This window comes from Mauremys mutica, chromosome 2, assembly GCF_020497125.1.
Source record: "Mauremys mutica isolate MM-2020 ecotype Southern chromosome 2, ASM2049712v1, whole genome shotgun sequence".
Lineage (NCBI taxonomy): Eukaryota > Metazoa > Chordata > Testudines > Geoemydidae > Mauremys > Mauremys mutica.
Genome location: NC_059073.1, coordinates 230,114,186 through 230,138,223, shown reverse-complemented (window position 1 = coordinate 230,138,223; position 24,038 = coordinate 230,114,186). Strand labels below are relative to the sequence as shown.

Sequence of the window (24,038 nt, the reverse complement as noted above, 5' to 3'; positions counted from 1 at the left end):
TCCTCACCATCAATCAACAGAGGAAGGGAAAAGGGCTTCAGCAGAGCTACAGTACAAAACAGCCAAATGAGGCTATCTTAGCTTTTCCTTAGGATTTTGGAACACAGCCTGATTCATTCCAGATGTAATATAGAAGTCTCATTTGTTTTGCTGATGGCTAGATAATGATATTTCATGTGTGTCTCAAATACTAAGTGACTAGATGTTAAAAATAGAACTGTCATGCAAGTACTATTCACAATACTAAGCAGGAGATCTAGGATCAGACTTCACAAAACTGTATCTTGTTCTACATCAGAACAAGAATACTAAGGCAGTGGTCTGATTTTGACTAGGCAGGTCTTATGTAGATCAGGAAAACATTCAGAGCTCTCCTGGGACTCTGTGTGACATTGCCCAAGATCGTTTAACTTCTTTGAACCTTCGTTTTCCCATGCAAATGCAGATAATACCTATCTCACTAGGGTATTATGAGTCTAATTCATTAACATTTGAGATAGAAGAATTAACAAACAGACAAATATAATACAACCGCACTTTATGGCCAGTCAACAGAAGCCGAATTCATTCTTTTGAGTAATAAGATAGTCACGTGACCAAGATTTTACAAGGGAAAACATATGGCCTTCCTTAAAAAGATGCAAGTTTGACTCAACTTACCCTCAGCCAAGACTCAGAAACATCTCCAGCTTCTGAGGTGATATACCACAGGGAACAATAATTAGACATTTTAATTTTTGAAACATTTTGTAAATTTACAAACAATCCACTGATAAAACAATCCACTGAAATAAATCCCACGTGAAAAAAAAAACCCCACTCCCGGTACACCTACAATACAAAACAGGATAACAAAACACAGGAATAATTTTAAAATGCCTTCATTTCTGCCTTGCAAGAAGCCAGTGATGCACTACAACAGATCCCATGGGAACAGTGTTCCAGGGGTCCAAGACCTCAGCAGGAAGAACTGTACCAAGATCATCTTGGGACAATCAATAATTCCTATCCAGCCATCAACAACTGGCATCACCAACTTGCATGTGCAAATTGCCATATTCTATTAGAGATTCAATCTGTGGGTAGTTTAAGGGAAAGCTAAAATAAAAGTACTAGCCTAGTGGTCAGCCTCTCGCATCTAGTAAATTTTTATAATATGCCCAAACTCTACTGAGTTTTCTGTCTTCCAAATTAGCTTACTTCTTGCTCCCATAGCCTCCATCTTTTTCATTACCCAGAATATAGCCATGAAATACTGAGCTTCGAAAACATCCCACCAGGTTAAATCTTAAGGGAATGGATGTAAACTGCTGTGGACAGATAGCTCTCTCTCTCCAGTGAACTCCTCATCCTGCTTGAAGGTAGATTCTCAATTTTTGTATGCTTTATCTGAACCCAATGACCATCTGAAATTATATGGCTCAACCAGAGTTCAAACTGCATCAGATTATTTGACTTCACAGGAATTATTCTAAATTATTCTAAATTCATATCAAATAAGATCCTCATCAGAGACTTAATTCAACAAGTCTGAATTACCTTATGCATGCTCTCTAACTGCAATTTTTTTAAATCTGTCTATTACTTATTTGGTTTGAGCTGTAATTTTACGTTAAGGTTTTTTCCCCTAGCACTGATCTAGAATACTTTATCTGAGCACAAAGAGTGGTTTAAAAGATAGCTATTTGGTAGGCAGCATATTCTGAACACAATTTATCTAATGTAACCAATAGCAACATTTAGTAAAAAAACATGAAATAAAACACACTGCAAACGTGCACTTATTCTTTCAAAGAAAATTGCAAGATTACATTGAAAACTAGCAGATGAAGTTCAGCTAAGAAATGTACCAAATGGAAATTCATTTAAAAAGAAGTTTTGGGTCTTGTAGATCAAATTTGAATAATGGTTATTGACAAGCAGAAAGTTCTGTAACCCTTAGGGCCAAAAGATAGCAGTTCTGCAATTTAAGTGCAAATTGCAATTCCAAGTGTCCAGACTAAATTAATTCCTAAGAAAATTTGTATAGCAGATCTGTGTCTGTTTTTTCAAATCTAATGGTTTTTATATTTAAAAAAATACTGTCAATTTAAAAGGATGTCTGAGGGAGAGTAAGAAGGATACTTTTATCTGCTTCATTCTCATTCAGACATGACTAAAAGATATCCATTTCCTTAAAGGAAAAGCAGATGGTAAGACTTCAAGCTAGGACAAAAGTAAGTGTGGCGTAATTCACATCTTAAAAACCTCTCACTACAATAAATAAATAAAATAAAATGCTGGCACGTTCTGGTTCATATACTGTTGCTGTAGCAAATAAACATGTAATTATGATCAACTCAATGATTCTTTGCTTTTACTCTGTGATCCTTGTGCGTAATAAAATAGTTCTATTGAAAGTCCAAGTTAGATGCTATTCTTTTAAACTGAACAGGTTATGTGTTACAGTGTGCTTTTGAGTTCAGGAGTTGGCAAAAGACCTTTCTGGATTTGGAAGATTACTTTTGGGATTCTAATGAACTATATGGATGTGATCCTCAAAGTGAATTCCCATTTAGAGCAATTACCCATATGGTTTTACCGTAGACATCTGAAATGTCTCTTCCATTGTCACAAGAGAGACATAGCTTGACTCTTTCCACTATATTGATATGGTGCCAAAACAATGATAGGTGATTTAGAGATAATGTTCCTGCACCAAAGAACTTAAAGTCTAAGTAGACAATGTATGGACGAGAGAGTGAGAACTGCAACAAGTAGCAAAAAGGATAAAGACGCAAATGTTTAGCAAACTGAAGTAGTGCATAGTGGCCTCAAAAATTCCAGTTTCAAATACACTTCAGATTAATAATTAAGTGTAAGCACTTATCTCGTGAACTTTCAGGCTGCTGAACTGAATAAGCTGAGTGCAGTTTTCCTTTAATCAGAACAAGTTTGACATCCAGATTTTATGGTTTAGTGTAGAATAAGCAAGTACAATAAACACAACGGTATGGATTTTAAGCTTTCAGTGTGCTAATTAGGCAGAGAAACATTAAGACTTGAATACTGGGGAAGAGTGAAATTGCAATTAGCTGTGATTTAATGAGCTGTGTAACATAAGTGACAGACTATGCAACTTTACAGCCACAATTTCCTGACTAGATGAACTCTTAAACACGGCAATACTAAGCCCTAACCCCAAGGCAAGTTAACCTCTCTAATGTAACTCTTCAGAGGTGATCAACAACATTCCAACACTGGCCTACAAAGTTTTCAGGGATCAACACAATATCTTGGCAACAGGAAATGCCTATGGTTTCATAGTAATCTTAGCTCCAATTAGAGCAAGCACCATTTTCCACTCTAGCCTCAACATTTTTCAGTTCATGATAATATAGTTTATTAGCTAGATGAGTTCATCTGCTGAAAAGAGAATCTTCTAAGTAGCCACCATAAGTGGATTTCAATGTCTAGGGCATCCAACAATCAGCAGTCACAGCAAATAAAGTTTGGATGACAAGAAGGGTGCATCTACAAAGAACACATTTAAAAACATCTCATACAAACTGGAAGCATGAACCTTGAAAGAAAGCAAATCTCAGCACAGGAAAAATGATATTTGTAGCATTCACAAACATCAAGAAAAAAGTATTCTGGTTAAAGCATAAGCCTGGGAATCAAGAGATTGGGGTGGGGAGGGGAAGAGAGAGAGAGAGAGAGAGAGAGAATCTTTCATCTGTCTTGCCACTGCCTTCCATGTCACAATCTCTCTGCCTCCCACACCCAATCTGAAAGTGGGGAAAAACTACCACCACTGAAATAAGGAGTAGTTAACACTTACGAGGGGCTATGAGATTCTTGGATGAGGGGCACTACTGAATTACTACTGCTTTCAGAAATAAGCTAAATTAATGTTGCCCACAGAATCTTAATTCTGCCTCCTTGGATATATGAATTACGATAGTCTATACTTGTATGGTTACATACAGTTTCCTTCTGCAGACCCCCGGCCTCATTTAGTGCACAGACTGGACAATGCACAGCAGGATAGGAGTCATGCAGACCTGTGCTTTATTTTTGGCCATATTTTATTTGTAGTTACCACAGGATAAATATGAATTTATGCTGCTGTTCAACTGACCACATCTAAGCCCTCTGTAGAGCAGAATGTGTAATGAATGATATTGTGCAATTAAAGAACATAGTCATGCACATGAGGTAGAACTAAGACCATGTATGCAGCCTTAGTTTTGGCATTTCCTGGGCTTTAAGTGTTCCTTTCAATACAATTTTTCATAGGAACACAAAGTAATGGAAGCAGCATGGTCCAGTGGATGAGACACCAAACTGGAATTCAGTAAAGCTAAATTCTATTTATTACTCTATGTAGCGGGCCGGTGTGGCTCCCCTCCTCCCCGGGGAGGGTTGAGCCCCGGACGCCGGAAGGGGCGGGGCTACAGAGCGGTGAGCCCGCCCCTCAGAGGGTCAGGCGGCGACCCGGAAGTATAAAAGCCGGCCCTTCCAGCTCAGTCGGCGCCCAGCCACCGCGGGGAGCAGACCTGCCTGAGGGAGCTCCTGACGGGGGCTCCGTTGGAGTCCAGGGCAGTTGCCCGGACTGGCTGGAGATACCCCTCGCTCGCTACTGGGAAGACCTGCCGGAGCTTCCCCGCGCCACATACGAAGAGGAGCCACCAGGATCTTCCCCGCTACCGTGCTGTTACCCCGAGGAACCTCCGGAGCAGAATTGGCCGGACTTCCCCGAGGAACTACCGGACCTACCCCCCAGCCCGGGCTGTGAGGAACCCATGCAGTGGGACTTCCCGGGACCGGACGCCGTGGAACAGGTAGGCCCCGAGGGGGATATTGGAAGTGGCCCGGGGGCAGCCGACCTCAGTCAGGCTGCTGACCAGACAATACCCATGTCAGTGTGTTGCGGTCAGGATCCCCACTGACCGTCAGCGGTAATGACCGCTGCCTAGGGCCCCGGGCCGGGACACAGTGGAGTGGGTGGGCCTGTGTCCCCCCTGCCACCCCACTTACGGGTGGCAGTCGTCCCCCTCTACCTACTGGCTCAGCCCTGCTGCAAGAGGCCTGAGCTCCCTTGTACTGTTTACTGCTCAGCCCTGCTGCAAGAGGCCTGAGCTCCCCTGTACTGTTTCCTGCTCCACCTTGCAGCCAAAGGCCGGAGCCCCAGTAGACTCTGACTCTGTTGTCTAGCCTTAAAGGGACAGGGCAGAGCCTACGTGAGACCAGCGGGCCGGTGTGGCTCCCCTCCTCCCCTCAGAGGGTTGAGCCCCGGACGCACCCCGTTACACTCTACCACTGAGTAGCCACAGGACCTTGGCCATGTCACAACATCTCTGCTTTAGTTTCCTCAACTGCAAAATGAAGGCAATCATGTTTGCGCACCTTTGCAAGTGCTTTCAGACCAATGGATGAAACTGATACTATGTAGATGCAGTAGTCCTTTCCTGGAGAGGGGACAGAGACCTTTTACAGGGAAAGTAGCTTTTTGCAGTGCAATTCATTATGCAAGGGGATGGGGGCATATGTAGATTCTGACATTTAAAATTACTACTACTAAACTTTGACCTTTTTCATTCATATTTTCCTCCTTGTAGTACAACAGCTTCCCAGAGCTACATATTCACCAAAATGAAAGTTAATTATTTACTTTATTCCTATTTATTTGCATATCTGTACTCAAGTGCACTCATAAGCACTGCATCCTCTGCAAAATGGCTCTATTAAAAAAATGGTGGACAACATCCAAATATGACAAATGATTTCAACAGCCACCTGATGTCCCAACTGCATAAATCAAGATGGGAAGCGAAGACCAGAGAATGAAGTGCCAGTAACCATAATATCTAATCCTTCCCAAATAACTGCTGCAACAGGCAAAAAGACAGTTTGCCAAGAGACCAGAGAGCCAAAAGTAGTCCACCATAATTCTTTGACACACAAACACCAGGTTCAGATGATTCAGAGCCACTGCGACACCATGAGACAAGCATGATTTGCCTCTTATGCAACATAGCAACTGTGCTACACTGTATCTTGATTATCCTATCCCTCTGCCAATATCAACAAGTGATATCAGTGTAATCTTCAAAATCTTGCTTAACAGGACAATTCACTAAATGACTGTCACTCTAAGAAGCTTCCATCTCATCCAGTGATAGGGTTTTGAAAAATAGAGTGTACAGTGCATCTCTTATTTTAATTAAGAAAACAGCAGCCAACATCTTGAAGACCAAATATGCATGCGTTAGTTCCTGAGGTCTTTCCCTGGTTTCATAAAGAACAATAGAGCCAATGTTATAGGAGAGTACTGAAAGAAGGCCAAGTTGCACGTATGCCATGTTTTACTTGCTGTCTGAACCTGTTGGTATAATATTTCCTTAAAAGTGACAAGATAAAACATCTTCTGGCAAAAGCTTGATAGAAGTCTGTAAACATTTCAGTAAAGTTCTTAGGCAGCTGCAAGAGGGGGAAAAAGGTTACCCAAATTAAAGCAAGGCAGCTTGATAAAATCCCACTATTTGGAAGCAGCGTGAGGAATTAGAGCCAAAAATCCAAATGCATAGACAAGCATGTGTGCACACACACAAATCAAACGCTTGTCCAGTTTGCAAGTAGTGAAAATATTTTAGATAAGATTTTGCAGCCTTTGTCTTCGGTAAAAAATAGGAAACAGCAGTCAAAACCCTTTTCAGTCTTCTGGAACATACTAAATATCTGAGAAGAATCTGAAAAGAGGAAACAGCAAGAGATTTATGAGGTTCTGCTTCCCATGAGGACCCATTCTACTTTACCAGTCTGAGCTGTAAGCTGTTCTAGCCAAGAGCCTTCCCAATGCATTTCAACTACCCCTCTTGTAATAGCAATCTATCAAAATAAACATGTTGACAGAAATTACTCATCTGGTGTTCCAGCAGGAATATAGTATGCATAGAAAGCGTCCATTTAGAATCACTCACTTTGCTTTCTCTCCACTTTTAACAGTAATTCCAGTAGTCCTTCTGAAGCAAGAATTATATCGAAGAAGGGTTTTTTTCCCAGAAAACCTTTTGTACATTACTGTAATCATGTTGCATTCCTATGTAATAAGGAAATATGTACATTGCTAATACTCCAGACTTCTACAGAGATCCTCTGGCATCTCGTTTTCTAAAAGAATATCACACTTCAACAACCTTAACTCTGCCCTGTTTTGATGCCATGCAGTAAGCATACAATTAGTGTTATCTTTTAGTGTTCTTATTCACAGATTAAACTGATTTTTTAAAAAGGAAGATTTTTTTTTCAGTTTCTATTGGCTATTTCCCTCCCAGTGTCCCTATAGGGCAGAATTAAGGTTGTTTGAAAATACATATTTTTTTAAGTTGAACCTGAACTCTGAATTTCATGTAATACTTGTTTCTTGTATAATTATATCACTATAAAATTTTAACTGAAATTACTGATATATTCACAACCTTAACTCCAATTTAATGTAATTTTTGCGGGAATTCCTTTGTTTTTAGAATTAAATATTTCATACTTGTAGAATCCTAAAGAAAATGCTACAATGTGCTATTTAATTATTTAAAGGTATGTAGCATGAACATTACAACCTTTTTCTCCTTGAATTGTAACTTTCATGGTATGATTCACCAGTAAGCTCTGGGTGCTGCACCCCAGTCTAGAGAAGCACAAAGCAGCCAGAACATACTGGCTAGTTTCCCTAGCTCCTGACCTCCACATTCCCCACCCACTAAAACTGCACTTTTCCCACCAGTTTTGCCTGTCCTGTTCTTCTTGTTGAGTAGCTCTTATGCAACAGATCATTTTGTTTTGCTTAAGAAATGTAAGATCAGTTATATAACCACAAGTACTGCTTCTGCAAAAGAGTTATAGGAGGTAGGCATACAACTAAACGAAAAAGGAAGCAAACAACTCTAGGTTTGGTTTAATGGCAAACCGTCTGAAGGTTAGTTGAGACACACAGATAGGACCTAATGAATGATAAAAGTACTGTAATGTATAAAAAACTGGCTGAGAGGTAGAAAACAAGGAGTAAGAATGAACAGCCTGTTTTCAGTATGAAAAAAAAATCATAGTGGAGCACCCCAGAGACAGATAAAGGAAACAGTGCTGAATCTACACATTAGTGATCCAGAAGAGGGATGAAGAGTGAGGTGGAAAAAATTTCCCCAAGGATACAAAATTATTACTTAGTTGAGACTGAAGAAAATTGAGGAACTTCAGAGAGAACACACACAACTAGGCAACCAGGCAGCATTAACAGGTGAAATTCAGTTTTGACAAATGGAAAATAAAGCATATTGTGCTAGGTTCTAAATTAGTTGTAACCACTAACACCTGTTGGGTATCACTGTGGACAACTCAATGAAAATATCTGCTAAATGGACAGCAACTGTCAAACAGGTAAATAAAGTATATATTATATAAAGAATAAGATAGAAAAGTATTGAAATCATTATATAATCAATTGTATACCTTGAATACTGTGTTAAGTTCCCAAGAGATATATAGCAAAAAACAGAGCCACAGATGAGCAACATACATAAGACATGACAAACTTTCAGAGGAGAGATTTAAAAACTGAGATAAACTCACAAGTTTTGTAACAAGTGCTTCTTACCTCAGACGACTGAGTTGAGTAAAATGACTACTGTAATTTCATAACAAGAAATCTGCACTTTTTTCTGAGCTCACATCCCTTGGCATCACAGCTACATTTACGAATCCTGGCCCAGATCCTGGGATGCCATGAAGCTATTTTGCTCCCAACATCGCAAATGTGGCCAGAGCTCACCTATGCAACACTGATCCCTGGCTGCCATATTGCAGCTTCAGAGCAGCCTTCAAATCTATTAGGCCAGAGGACTGAACCCAGTACATGACTCGCCCAGGACTGAGGAACATAAAGGCCACCTTTTCACTCTGACCTCTCCCAAACAACACTGGGCCATCCCCCTCAGCCATAATGGATGATCTGGGCCCTCGACTTTTCAATAGGCTAGCCAGAGCATTAAAAGCTTGATTTTAATGTTTTTTTTCAAATCAGATTATTAGTTATTAATGCCACATTGTCAAAAGAAAAATGATAATGGTTTAACTAAGAATAGAGTGGGTGCTACAAATAATGGTACAAAATTCTTGATACAATTCCAAGAGTCCAGTGGGAAAACACCAGGTATGTAGCTCTTAATCTTTACGTTATTATGCTCTGTTAAAGACCAGCTGGTCCCATTCCCATCACTACAAGTACCACATGGCATTCTTTTTTCTTCACATATCCCCCACAACAAATTATGATGTGTTAACCCCCAACTGTATTTCTAAGTGCATCATTGCTCACTTTATGACAATTCAGCCATGTCAGAGCTCAGATAGTTGAACAACTACCAAGACACAATTTTGTTTACCAAAAATTGACTGCTACAACTTTCATCTATTCATTCCTGATACCAAGCTATTTTTGATTCTTCCAATGGGCTGCCAGCACTAGATAGTCTACAACCTGCCTGCAAAAGTGGGTGGGTTACAGTCTGAAGTGATAATAGCACCTGAGCTTTAGCTCAGACCCCAGGATGGACCAGTTAGCTTGGGCTGAAAGCACCAAACTCAGGTCTGAGGTTTGTGTGTACACACCAGAGCAGGTTAGGGGTAAGAGCCTGGGTTAATTCTGTATTGAAGATATACCTCCAGAGTAGGAAGTTAGAAGCTATTACTTTCTTACCCTGTAGTTGTCCATAATTACAGCCAACCATGGCTTTACTGTCTTCATCACATCTTCAAGCAAATGCTTCTCAACTGTAGACCCATCATGAAAGGTAAGATTTCCCACATGGATAGCTTTCCTCACTTCTGAGAGTGATAAAAATGCTCCAAAATATTCCTGGTCAGCAGGCTCCTGTTACAAGGAAAAATATGGATGGGGAAAACTGCATTAAACAAACAAAATTGTATGCATACATTTCTCAGTTTACACTGCAGCTCTGCATCCGAGCATGTAAAGTGCCACATAAAGGAGGAAAGTGTTTACTGATGCTACAATTTCAATTTTAACTTTGAACTACTGAAATAATTTGACATGGTTGATTGTATTCGTTTCAGATGAGGGAACACCTTACTTCCCTCTCTCTTGCAAAAGGCCTAGGAAAATTTCACTTTCTTACAGAACACAGGAGAGACGCAAGAGATTTTTCAAGGCTATGAAATTGTTATGGCTGAAATAGCAGAGCCACAATCATATCTCACTGCTTACCTACAGCAAAGAGATCTGTGGCACCTTATAGACTAACAGACGTATTGGAGCATAAGCTTTCGTGGGTGAATACCCACTTCGTCAGAGGCATGTAGTGGAAATTTCCAGAGGCAGGTATAAATATGCAAGCAAGAATCAGGCTAGAGATAATGAGGTTAGTTCAATCAGGGAGGATGAGGCCCTCTTCTAGCAGTTGAGGTGTGAACACCAAGGGAGGAGAAACTGCTTTTGTAGTTGGCTAGCCAATCTCAGTCTTTGTTTAATCCTGAGCTGATCCCCTCTGATACTTGCTTTACTACAGTAAGCTACATGGAATGTTCAGAAATCACATGCCTTTAAAAAAAGTAGTTACCAGGCTTTTGGGGGACTGAATGCCTTATACCCTGAATTGGCCATTTCCATAAAATATTTTTGCATGCAAGCATCTCACATTGTACCAAAACCAGCATGCACAAGAGAGAATGATAGTTTTCTCCTTTCTTGGATAGTTCCATTCAGAGCATCAGCTTCTTCCCACAATCTTGAAACTAATCATCTTCATAGGTATCTCAGTTCAACTACAGTATCAAGTCCGAATATCTGAAATGCCGAGAAACTGACTAGCAATTTTCAGCAGTGTGACCACATACATCAAGATCAAAACCCCTGACCCCTGCCAACTCTTGTTTATTCAAGACATTAGCCAGGTAGTCCACTGCTACTCTAAAATAAGCTACAATAAAGGGGAAGGTTCCCCCCCCCCCCGCTTCTTGAGCATAAAGAGAAAACGGAGGGGGAGGTCTAAACTGACTTATTACCAGATATTTTAGATGCCACACTGTTCTATTTCTGCTGTATATGGAAAGGAATTCAACTCCCATCAGAGATCATGTTCTATTACCAAACATGATCAGGCTTGAAATTGTGAAATACATGGCAGCTCCCTAATATTGCAAAGTGCATTCTACAAAAGATGGCTTACAGACCAAGTGTTTAGCTGATCAAGGCCTTACTCAGTTAAAGTATTTAAGTGCTTAACTTTAAGCATGTGAATATTTTCTTTGAAGTCAGTGGGACAACTCATACTTTGAGCTAAGCATGTGCTTAGGTATGTGGGTAGACTGGCACTAAATTACATTTAAACACACCTTTACTACATTCAGGCAATTTCCTAACACTGACATACAGAATAAGACATTTGCTTATGTTAGACAGTAAATTTCTTTTGTTTTGGGACTTCTGGTTATTGCAATAGTAAGTTTACCTGGCACTGCAAAAAGTTCATGTAGTTGCTACATCCTGTAACATTCTGAGTGTAGGAAGAACTTGTTTCATCACCATTCAATAGCGTATCAAATATCTGGAGGGAGACACCAAGATAAACATATGTATTTAAAGTACAAAACACAAAATCAAAACTGCTTCTCAATTAAACTTGCTCTTTATGTCATGTTCTTAATGAAGTTTAAATATGAATTTAATTCCATGTATTAATATTAGAAAGCTATTTAAGTTTCCAATGCTAAAGCCACAATTATAAGAGAGCAGAATATTTTTCAGTCAATTTCAGAAATATACTTTCATGGTTCATAAATCTAAATGTGTCCCTAAATAATCTAAATATCTTTACAGTCTACACTTTTGTCTATGTATATTGCAAAGGGAAGTCCAAAGGTTTTTCATCATCAAATGGGTAAGAATATACTGCTATGGTGGGGAAGGGGTAGCTCAGTGGTTTGAGCATTGGCCTGCTAAACCCAGGGTTATAATCCTTGAAGAGGCCATTTAGGGATCTGTCTGGGGATTGGTCCCGCTTTGAGCAGGGATTGGACTAGACGACCTCCAGAGTCCCTTCCAACCCTGGTATTCTATGTTATGCAGTGTATGGGCTTGTCTGTCTCTATTTATGATTACCTGTACATTTATTTATGGCTTCTAAACATCAATTTTACTTTGCTATCTGATTATTTCAGATTGGAATATGGGTTACATCTGAAAACCACTCAAATCTCATGCTGGGACAGATGCATTCTACCTTCTCATTTAGTGTGTCATACATTTATCCTCCACAGACGGCACTGGCTTCCAGTTGGTTTCTGGGTACAATTCAAGGTGTTTCTTTGAAATATTAAGCTCTTTATGGCTTTATCACTTTAGGCGGCTGGAATCTTCAGACCAACTGCCCCTGATTTATGTGCCCACGATCAGAGCGTTCTCAGAGAGGCCTTCTGATTTGGAATTTGCCCCTTACCTTGATTCAACAATTTGAGTCTGTTGTCCATCTAGTCACTCAATGGTGGGTGGGATGGTGGGTTGATTGGAAAGGGTCTTTAGGTTTTGAAGCTTAATGAGCTTTATTATTAACTCTGATATTATCAACAATTAAAAAGATATGACAAGAACTTTGAATAAAATAAGATCTTTTGCCTAAAAACCATTTTAGTCCCATTAGCTATAAAAAAATAAATAAGAACCCTGGGAATTTTGCAATCCAGATCCTTATCAGATTATTCTTGAGGATTGTTCTAACTCCCATTAAAAATCCATAGACAGACCTTTAATACTTAGCTTGAACCTTTTAATAAAAGGTTTAGCCATTTCAACATGCATTCTTATGCAAAGTAAAGCTATTTTCTGTCTTAGAAGAATATACTGAAGAGTTAAATAGTTCAACATGTAATAAATGTAACTACATATGCTTGAGAGAGAGAGAGAGAGAATTATTGAAGCTAGACCCATGATAGTTCAGAGACCACTCTGCCCAATCCTCAGCCACCACCACTGACTCCCTGAAGTGGAAACATTAATATACATAAATGTAAAGAAACTAAGCAAGATTCACATGTGCAGAACAAGAACTCCTGCTCCACTCCAACAGAAAAGAATTTGAACTATTATTTTATAAATCATGTTGGCATCCTTCTGCTGTGTTATAAAAATAATTGTCATGTCATACTGACTAACTGTCATAAGCTTTGAATTAAAATTAATTTTAATATTTTATCAAACAAGAGTTAACCATAAGTGCTGAATTACTGTTTGCATGAAGGATACACTACAGAAGCAAAATTATTCTTGACTTTGGAAGGTTTTTTAAAAAAAATCAGGTTTGAAATCTGTACCAACTGAAAGTTATCCTTAAGAAATGCATTTCTTTGAAATGTGCCACTTTATCATTTAACTTTTGTATTTTTCCTTCTCAGAAATTCAAGTTGGGTGGAAGTGTAATTTATTCTAGTAATATACTGTAAACACATTTATCATTACATCTATTACAAAATGTTCAGTCCTTCACTTTTGCTCCCACATCCAGTCCTTCACGCTAACTCATTTTTAAAAGATCAAAGTTAAAGCTTGTTTCAACAATCAAAGACAGGCTCAAAACCAGTTTACAACATCTCGCATTTCTCCCAGATTACTAGTGTCACAAATAAGGTCACTTAAGATGGCAGCCAGCAGCAACAGGCTCAAAGATATATTCATGAGATGTGTTTATAACAAACATCTGCCCTGAACAAACAGGTACTGGTACTCTTAAAGCGATTGTAATAACGGTTGTAGTAACTTGTATTCCTTGTATAGATACAATATGCAAGTGGAATATGCAGAAATGTTTCAAACACAGTGAAGTGGATTGGTTAAATCTCTTCTTTCAGTTTGGGAGTTGACATGTTTCTTCATTTTCACTGAGACGAAAATTAATGGGCCAGATACCCAGCTGGTGTAAATCAGCTTCATGGCCTAATAACTTTGTACTGCAAGGTTACAAAAGCTATCTTCAAAGTTTATTTTCCCTATGACAAATACACATGCTTATGTGACACCCTGTTATTCAACATATTTAGTTTATCTGTATTATGGCATGAATACAAAATACACATGCCCCTTTATCCCACAATGGAAATGGATGGTATGGAGAACCTTATAGGACCAGGTCTTATCCTGGCCCTATTGACATCATCCCTAGAAATCCAGAAGTCAGTGGGGCCAGGGCTTCAGATTAGAACTGTTTGGGTAGCTTACTTGTTGGGTTGAAGAGTAAACAATCGGCCTCTGATGTGTTGAAGAAACCTTATCCTCTAGGCTAAGATAAAGGACCTTATAAATATTATGATTCAAGCATTTTATTTTTGTGGGGTTGAGAAAAAGGTTCACACTTTTATATTTGGTACATTTTCTGGCATGATGGACACTGTTAGTAGACATTGTGCCAGTTTCCCCACACGGTGTTCTTCATTCATGGGCCAGGTATACCGAGCAAAGCTAGCTGATTCTGAATGGTGATATGGCAAATTTCCACTAGTCACAAGTTTGAAATTGGAAACTCTAGTAACTACGTAGTGCAAGACTTCCACAGCTGGGTACCTAATCTAGGCTCCTAAATCCATATTTAGCCACCAAAATAGAAGGGTTGTTTACTTTCAGAAGTGCTTAACAATCCCTCCCACTGAAATCAAGGGAGCTGCGGGTGTTTATCTTCAAGTGTCAGGCCACTTCTATTTACATGCCTAAATATTGATCATAGTGCTTAACTATCAATCTTAGGTACTTATATGGCCCTCGGTATTGTAGTGTCTGAGTATCCCAGGAATAATCCACTGCCAACCTACTTACCCAACCTCTGGGGAGATCTTTCCCCTAAAAATGTAACCATTTTCTTATTTTAATTTTGCAAACATTGTGAGAAGTGTTATCTGTATATTAAAAGTGTCTAACCAGAAAATATCTACATCATAAATATGATGCATATTCTCCCATTATAATGCTTAAATTATAAAAAAGAAAAGTTACCTATTTAAAAAACACAACAGAGATTATAAACTCAGAAGAGTTACTATAATGCACTTCCAATGAGTTACTTCGTGTAGAGAAAATGTCTGTGTGCAGTAATCTTGGATACCACCACATCTTGCAACATGGGAATCCATGAGCCACTAAGCAATATTCCTTGCAGACACCAATTAACTACATCTATTAAATGCAGCCACTATTTTTGAATTTAAAAGGTTTAACAGCATGTTCAAATATATGCAGCAGCTCTCTAGACAGCATTTCTTCTAAGTTCCATGGGTAAGTTAAACCTTCAGGGCATACAAGCATTTAGTTAAAGAAACAAAAACAGTTAATGAAAGACAGGACTGTATAAACATATTCTAAAGCCCCTCTGTTTTAAATGAGGCCAAAACAAATTCTATGGGGACAGCCCTTTTCTTTCCTTTCATTCCCTCCTCCCTCTCTGCCATGTCATAATGGGCACCTTCTCCAGCATCAAACTTCTGATCTTCATTATGCTTCTTTCTGACCCATTACTCAGTTCAGATGGTTTTAATTGCTAAAGGCCAACGTGGGGGCCTCTGATACGTACTTCAAAGGCTTTCATCCACTTCTTCTGCTGGATATAAATTACTCCCAGGTCAGTCTGCTGCTGGACATACTCCCTCTGCTTCTCATCCACCAAGCCAATTTGGTACAGGAATCGTGCATAGCCACCCAGAATCTACCAGACAAGCACACAAGAAAGGAAGCTGATAGGTTAGGAAAGCATGTTTTACTTTTCCAAGATTGCCTTTTTAAAATTCTAAATCAGTCACTGAATTCAACTGAGTAAAATTTTAATTTTTTTTTAAAAGTGATCTAGTAACTTGATGTTTGGAAACATTTGGCAAATATTAAAGGATTAAAGCCATTAGGAAGTCACTTGGGAAACAACTACCTTTTATCTAGACAGGACTGTAATATGAGAAAAGTACTCCATTTAATTAAGTACAAAAAGAATAGAAAAAATATGTAAAGTTTACCATTTCAGGGTCACAGAAACCATCACCAATAGCAACTCCTTTGAAGTTGATCTTAACTTTGGCTTTGGAACTATGGATATGGATGTAGTAGCCAATAGCAGGCACATACTTCCCTGCATAAGACTGGAGAGAATGGAATGGTAGGTGATTCAGTCTGAAATAATATTGCTTTATTGTGTATTGCACCTTGAGTATTTCTACATTAGACAAACTAACAATATTTTATTTTGCTTTCATAGAGTTACTGCAGGTTTCCATTTTTTATTTTCTACCCCCCACTGATATGCAGCTAATTTATTCCTGATGAACACACAGATTAAATAAATTCATTATCAAAAGTGATTGAAGACATTAAGGTTGAAATAGTCAGACACCTAAGGGGTTGGAATCACCTGTCCATTTAATTATAATGGAAAATGGACATCCAAATCCCATAGAAATCTCACCCTAAAATAGTTTGGCTAATGATCTCATACCTGACACTGGTCAGGTTTATCCTTGGGTTGGACTGGGCTGGTACAAGGTGGTAGGTAACGTGCTAACATAGACGTTAACTCAGAGGGCCATTTAAGATTGTTAATACTGATGTTTAAAGTTTTAAGGCTTGATATACACTTAAATTGTATAGGCACAGCTATATCAATCAGGGATGTGATTTTTTTTTTAAAACCAACATAGCTCTGCCAGTAAAAGCTTTAGGGTAGAGGTAGTTATACTGGTGTATCACAGTACATATGCTAGTTCAATGAAATGGCATAAGCTATACTGGTGTAAGCATTTTCATATCAATATAATTACAACTACACCACAGGATTTTCCTGGTATAACTTTACCAGCGTAGTGTAGACAAGGTCACAGATTTACACTATTTACTGAGAGTGACGTCTCATTTGGTGCCACAAGCAGGCCGTGTTTGGGAGACCTACTTTCTCTTTCAAGAAGAAACCAAGGACAAGGATTCCAGCAGAACCATTGGTCATACTCAAGCCCCATCAAGGAAGAGTCAAGCTGCTAGCCCAGTAGAGTTCATAGCATGCACAATCATACTTTGAAACTCTGCACAATCTACTGTGAGGGGCATCTCATTTTGGAGAGTCACAAATGGCTTGTCTTGTAGGTGGAGCATGGAAGAATTCCACAGTTCTTTTCCTCCCAATCTGACCCCTGGATTCATCTGACAGGGAAGCACTGCCAATAGGCTCAATCATAATTAGATTAAAATAGACACCAATCATAGAGCAACTGCGAAATCTGTCTTGATCATAAACTCTGATTCCAAGTAGGGACTCAGTGACAATACCTTTAGGAAAGGTATACATGTCTAATAATAATTCCTGGTACTCTAACTACTCTTTCCCCTGCCCTCTCCCAGACCTTCCATCAAAAGCATCTAGATGTTCAGAACAGTGTGAGGACTCTAAATCATGTTAGACTCATCTCTAGGTTTAAACAATAATTAGCATCATCAGCTGCAAAAAAAAAAAGCCTTTTGCTTTCAGCTTGCTAATAACCTCATCCCTTCCTCTCAGACATGAATCTGATCACAAATTGGGGCTGACACTGGAAGCAATGCAAAAGCAGTAGCCTTCCCCTTCAGGCAATCATATCACCCACTGGCTTCAATCTATTCTGTCTCTCAAAGCCTGATCACCAAAGCCCATCACCAAGTATTGTACATCAGCTATTCTATCTTCAACCATGACATAAGAACATAAGAAAGGCCGTACCGGGTCAGACCAAAGGTCCATCTAGCCCAGTATCTGTCTACCGACAGTGGCCAATGCCAGGTGCCCCAGAGGGAGTGAACCTAACAGGCAATGATCAAGTGATCTCTCTCCTGCCATCCATCTCCATCCTCTGACGAACAGAGGCTAGGGACACCATTCTTACCCATCCTGGCTAATAGCTATTTATGGACTTAGCCACCATGAATTTATCCAGTCCCCTTTTAAACATTGTTATAGTCCTAGCCTTCACAACCTCCTCAGGTAAGGAGTTCCACAAGTTGACTGTGCGCTGCGTGAAGAAGAACTTCCTTTTATTTGTTTTAAACCTGCTGCCTATTAATTTCATTTGGTGACCCCTAGTTCTTGTATTATGGGAATAAGTAAATAACTTTTCCTTATCCACTTTCTCAACATCACTCATGATTTTATATACCTCTATCATGTCCCCCCCTTAGTCTTCTCTTTTCCAAGCTGAAGAGTCCTAGCCTCTTTAATCTTTCCTCATATGGGACCCTCTCTAAACCCCTAATCATTTTAGTTGCCCTTTTCTGAACCTTTTCTAGTGCTAGAATATCTTTTTTGAGGTGAGGAGACCACATCTGTACACAGTATTCGAGATGTGGGCGTACCATGGATTTATATAAGGGCAATAATATATTCTCAGTCTTATTCTCTATCCCCTTTTTAATGATTCCTAACATCCTGTTTGCTTTTTTGACCGCCTCTGCACACTGTGTGGACATCTTCAGAGAACTATCCACGATGACGCCAAGATCTTTTTCCTGACTCGTTGTAGCTAAATTAGCCCCCCATCATGTTGTATGTATAGTTGGGGTTATTTTTTCCAATGTGCATTACTTTACATTTATCCACATTAAATTTCATTTGCCATTTTGTTGCCCAATCACTTAGTTTTGTGAGATCTTTTTGAAGTTCTTCACAATCTGCTTTGGTCTTAACTATCTTGAGTAGTTTAGTATCATCTGCAAACTTTGCCACCTCATGGTTTACCCCTTTCTCCAGATCATTTACGAATAAATTGATTAGGATTGGTCCTAGGACTGACCCTTGGGGAACATCACTAGTTACCCCTCTCCATTCTGAGAATTTGCCATTAATTCCTACCCTTTGTTCCCTGTCCTTTAACCAGTCCTCAATCCATGAAAGGACCTTCCCTTTTATCCCATGACAGCTTAATTTACGTAAGAGCCTTTGGTGAGAGACCTTGTCAAAGGCTTTCTGGAAATCTAAGTACACTATGTCCACCGGATCCCCCTTGTCCACATGTTTGTTGACCCCTTCAAAGAACTCTAATAGATTAGTAAGACACGATTTCCCTTTACAGAAACCATGTTGACTATTGCTCAAGAGTTTATGTTTTTCTATGTGTCTGACAATTTTATTCTTTACTATTGTTTCAACTAATTTGCCCGGTACCAACGTTAGACTTACCGGTCTGTAATTGCCGGGATCACCCCTAGAGACCTTTTTAAATATTGGCGTTACATTAGCTATCTTCCAGTCATTGGGTACCGAAGCCGATTTAAAGGACAGGTTACAAACCATAGTTAATAGTTCCGCAACTTCACATTTGAGTTCTTTCAGAACTCTTGGGTGAATGCCATCTGGTCCTGGTGACTTGTTAATGTTGAGTTTATCAATTAATTCCAAAACCTCCTCTAGTGACACTTCCATCTGTGACAGTTCCTCAGATTTGTCACCTACAAAAGCCAGCTCAGGTTTGGGAATCTCCCTAACATTCTCAGCCGTGAAGACTGAAGCAAAGAATCCATTTAGTTTCTCCACAATGACTTTATTGTCTTTAAGCGCTCCTTTTGTATTTTGATCATCAAGGGGCCCCACTGGTTGTTTAGCAGGCTTCCTGCTTCTGATGTACTTAAAAAACATTTTGTTATTACCTTTGGAGTTTTTGGCTAGCTGTTCTTCAAACTCCTCTTTGGCTTTTCTTATTACACTCTTGCACTTAAGTTGGCAGTGTTTGTGCTCCTTTCTATTTGCCTCACTAGGATTTGACTTCCACTTTTTAAAGGAAGTCTTTTTATCTCTCACTGCTTCTTTTACATGGTTGTTAAGCCACGGTGGCTCTTTTTTAGTTCTTTTACTGTTTTTCTTAATTTGGAGTATACATTGAAGTTGGGCCTCTATTATGGTGTCTTTAAAAAGGGCCCATGCAACTTGCAGGGATTTCACTTTAGTCACTGTACCTTTTAACTTTTGTCTAACTAACCCCCTCATTTTTGTACAGTTCCCCCTTTTGAAATTAAATGCCACAGTGTTGGGCAGTTGAGGTGTTCTTCCCACCACAGGGATGTTGAATGCTATTGTATTATGGTCACTATTTCCAAGCGGTCCTGCTATAGTTACCTCTTGGACCAGCTCCTGCGCTCCACTCAGGATTAAATCTAGAGTTGCCTCTCCCCTTGTGGGTTCCCGTACCAGCTGCTCCATGAAGCAGTCATTTTGATAGCCTCTCTAATTTCCCTTAGCATTTCATCATCACCATTACTGTCCTGGTCAGGTGGTCGATAATAGATCCCTAATGTTATATTTTTACTAGAGCATGAAATTTCTATCCATAGAGACTCTATGGAACATGTGGATTCGCTTAAGATTTTTACTTCATTTGAATCTACACTTTCTTTCACACATAGTGCCACTCCTCTCCATGCACGACCTGTTCTGTCCTTCCAATATATTTTGTACCCCGGAATGATTGTGTCCCATTGATTGCTCTCAGTCCACCAGGTTTCTGTGATGCCCATTATATCTATATCCTCCTTTATCACAAGGCACTCTAGTTCACCCATCTTATTATTTAGACTTCTGGCATTTGTGTACAAGCACTTTAAAAACTTGTCCCTGTTTATTAGCCTGCCTTTTTCTGATGTGCCAGATTCTTTTTTGTGTGACTGTTTATCATCTGATCCGGCCCTTACATTATACTTTTCAGTCCTCTGCTCCTGACTATAACCTGGAGATTCTCTATCATCAGACTCTCCCCTAAGAGAAGTCTGTGTCCGATCCACACGCTCCTCTGCAGCAGTCGGCTTTCCCCCATCTCCTAGTTTAAAAACTGCTCTACAACCTTTTTAATGTTTAGTGCCAGCAGTCTGGTTCCACTTTGGTTTAGGTGGAGCCCATCTCTCCTGTATAGGCTCCTCCCATCCCAGAAGTTTCCCCAGTTCCTAATGAACGTGAACCCCTCCTCTCTACACCATCGTCTCATCCACGCATTGAGACTCTGAAGCTCTGCCTGCCTACCTGGCCCTGCGCGTGGAACTGGGAGCATTTCTGAAAATGCCACCACAGAGGTCTTGGATTTCAGTCTCTTCCCTAGCAGCCTAACTTTGGCTTCCAGGACATCTCTCCTACCCTTCCCTATGTCATTGGTACCTAAATGTACCACGACCACCGGCTCCTCCCCAGCACATAAGTCTATCTAGATGCCTCGAGAGATCCGCAACCTTCGCACCAGGCAGGCAAGTCACCATACGGTTCTCCCGGTCATCACAGACCCAGCTATCTACATTTCTAATAATCGAATCTCCCATTACTAACACCTGCCTTTTCCTAGAAACTGGAGTTCCCTCCCCCGGAGAGGCAACCTCAGTGCGAGAGGCAACCCCAGCACCATCTGGAAGGAGGGTCCCAACTACGGTTTCCCTCTGCTCCCATCGACTGCTCTACTTCCCTGGGCCGTTCTTCCTCCTCAACAGCACAGGAGCTGTCTGAGCGGAGGTGGGACAATTCTACAGTGTCCTGGAAAGCTTCATCAACATACCTCTCTGCCTCTCTTAGCTCCTCCAGTTCCGCCACCCTGGCCTCCAAAGTCCGTACATGCTCTCTGAGGGCCAGGAGCTCCTTGCACCGACTGCACACATACGCCACCCGCCCACAGGGCAGGTAATCATACATGCAACACTCAGCGCAATAAACTGGATAGCCCCCACTCTGCTGCTGGGCTTCTGCCTGCATTGTCTCCTAGTTAGTGGAAGGGTGGTTTACAGAAAGGAGTTTTGGAATGTGGTTCGGTTTACAGGTTTTAAGGTTTTAGGGGGGGGGGCACGGGGAAGGGGTTAGGGCTGGCGAGGGGCTCCCGCTCCCTTCCCACTCCCCTTCTAAACTCCCTTGCGAAACTCCCTGTTCGCAGCCTGTTCGCTTGTGCGCGGCTTTATAAAGCCCTGGCCTGAGTGAATGCCCCGCCCACTGATTAAGGCTCAGCCAATTACCAGAGGCTTCGAGCTTTCAAACCTGCCTCCAACTGCCAGCCAGAGCACATGGTCCCTCAAACAACCAAACAAACAAACAGACTGACAAACACAAGCTCAGCACACAGAAGTAACCCCCAAACACAAACAAACACACACTACAGACCTGGCAAGGCTCCTCCGTGACAACACAACAGACAAAGCAATGGACTAAGAAGATACTTTCTCTGTTGAAGGAGTTTGGTTGTGGAACAAGCATTTAGAGGCAAGGCTAAACTGGAATCTGGCCACCGTTAAGGCATGCTTTATGGCCTTCTTTTGGAAGAAGCTTTTCAACTATAGCAAGATTGTACGGGTATATTTAATGTCAGAATGCTAGGGAAGGAGAAGAACAGAAGAGCTCATGAAGAACAAGCAAAAATTTAAATTCTATCCTACCTTCAGAGGAAGGAAGAGACAGAATGTCTCTCAAATCTAGGAATGTATTAGTCAGAAGTTTACTTATTCATATAAGCCTAACTCTACAAGTTCCTATAGCACAGTTTCAGGTAGATTATAAAATATGGACTATTTCATGCCACTATAAGTTACAGTGGTAACATATTTGTATAGTGCCAGAAGGGTGTACAATGCTCTGCAGACAAATGAGACAAGGTCCCTGATCCAGCAAGACTGAAATCTAATTTATGCTAACCCAATGAAACTGACAGCACATGGTAAGTAATGGGGTATGCAAGTGGACTGACAGTATCTTCGTTTTTCCACAGAGACCAGACTTCATGTTTTACTTCATGAAAAACACTTGTTTAAGTGTCCTCGGTGTCTTAGGCTGTATGTATTCACCTATTCCTATGAAAACTGGAAAACAGACCATCCTGAAGCGCAAAGGATAATAAAACTAGCCTTCCTGAGGATAGTGTCAGGCACGGTCTCACCCACACTATCCTGTATTTTTTTTTTAACATAAACTTCTGCAGATTTATTATGCCCCTGCCAATTGTTATTAGCAAAGAAATGGCTTTCCCAGCTAAGAAGTCAAGCTGGAATCTGCCCCTTCAGAGACAAAGTAGTTGCAGAGAACAAAACTATAATGAAAACTATGTCCTCTGAGCAGAATTGCACATGAATTAGCAGTTACTATTGCTAGAGGATTTACTCTGTCACAGTTCTTAGATATATAGTTAGTTACCATGCTGTCTATTTGTATTTTACTAGACAAAAGAGCTGTCCCTAAATATTACCTACCTACATAATGGAATTCTTTAAAAAAAGACAGCCCATGGGCCATAACTTGAATTACACCAATGCAAATCCTTGCATGGACACCAATCTGCTTAAATCTGGTTAGATCACTTTAGCTTGCCCCCGTAACAAGGGCAAGCTTAACTAAATTGGCTTAAATATAATACTTGTAGTCAAAGAGGTTCAACTTTATGTGTAGGCCAAGGGTGAAATCTTGGCTCTATTCAACTAAATGGGAGTTTCGCCATTGACTTCAGACAAGCCAGGATTTCACCTCAGACCTTTAAGACCAAACAGACAGTGAGGAAAATGGTGGGGAGGGGGGGAGCCGGGAGAGAGAGATGTAATTAAAAATAGAGAAATGTTAGAGAAATGTATAACTTTACAGCTTTATAATCTGAAAAGCCACATTGTCAACAAAGTTTGGGCCCAGACTATTTGGCATGAAATGTCACTCAAATTCTTCAATTAAAAGTTAAATGAAACAGACATAATAGCTACCACATTGCTTCTTCTAGAAGGACCATTAAAATACATTGTGCTTGTTTATTGAAAAGCCAGATGGACTGTGCTCCTCCTGCTGGCTGAATAGTGAATGGTTCCCAGAGCTATAATCTATATCAGGGGTCGGCAACCTTTCAGAAGTGGTGTGCCGAGTCTTCATTTATTCACTCTAATTTAAGGTTTCGCGTGCCAGTAATACATTTTAATGTTTTTAGAAGGTCTCTTTCTATAAGTCTATAATATATAACTAAACAATTGTTGTATGTAAAGTAAATAAGGATTTTAAAATATTTAAGAA

The 24,038-nt window shown here is 40.1% G+C and overlaps 1 protein-coding gene across 4 annotated transcripts in view; it reads right to left on the bottom strand.

The window, feature by feature from the left end:
• The window catches only part of CPVL (carboxypeptidase vitellogenic like), a 97,957-nt gene that overhangs the window by 32,015 nt on the left and 41,904 nt on the right, over positions 1–24,038 (bottom strand). For 3 of the 4 annotated variants that reach the window (XM_045007580.1, XM_045007581.1, XM_045007579.1), the window contains exons 8-11: positions 16,039–16,161; positions 15,606–15,737; positions 11,505–11,600; positions 9,734–9,907 (exon numbers count right to left, since the gene is read on the bottom strand). In XM_045007580.1, coding sequence (XP_044863515.1) covers positions 9,734–9,907; positions 11,505–11,600; positions 15,606–15,737; positions 16,039–16,161 — 525 coding nt within the window. The remainder of the gene's footprint in view (positions 1–9,733; positions 9,908–11,504; positions 11,601–15,605; positions 15,738–16,038; positions 16,162–24,038) is intronic. The other variant, XM_045007582.1, reaches the window with a different exon arrangement.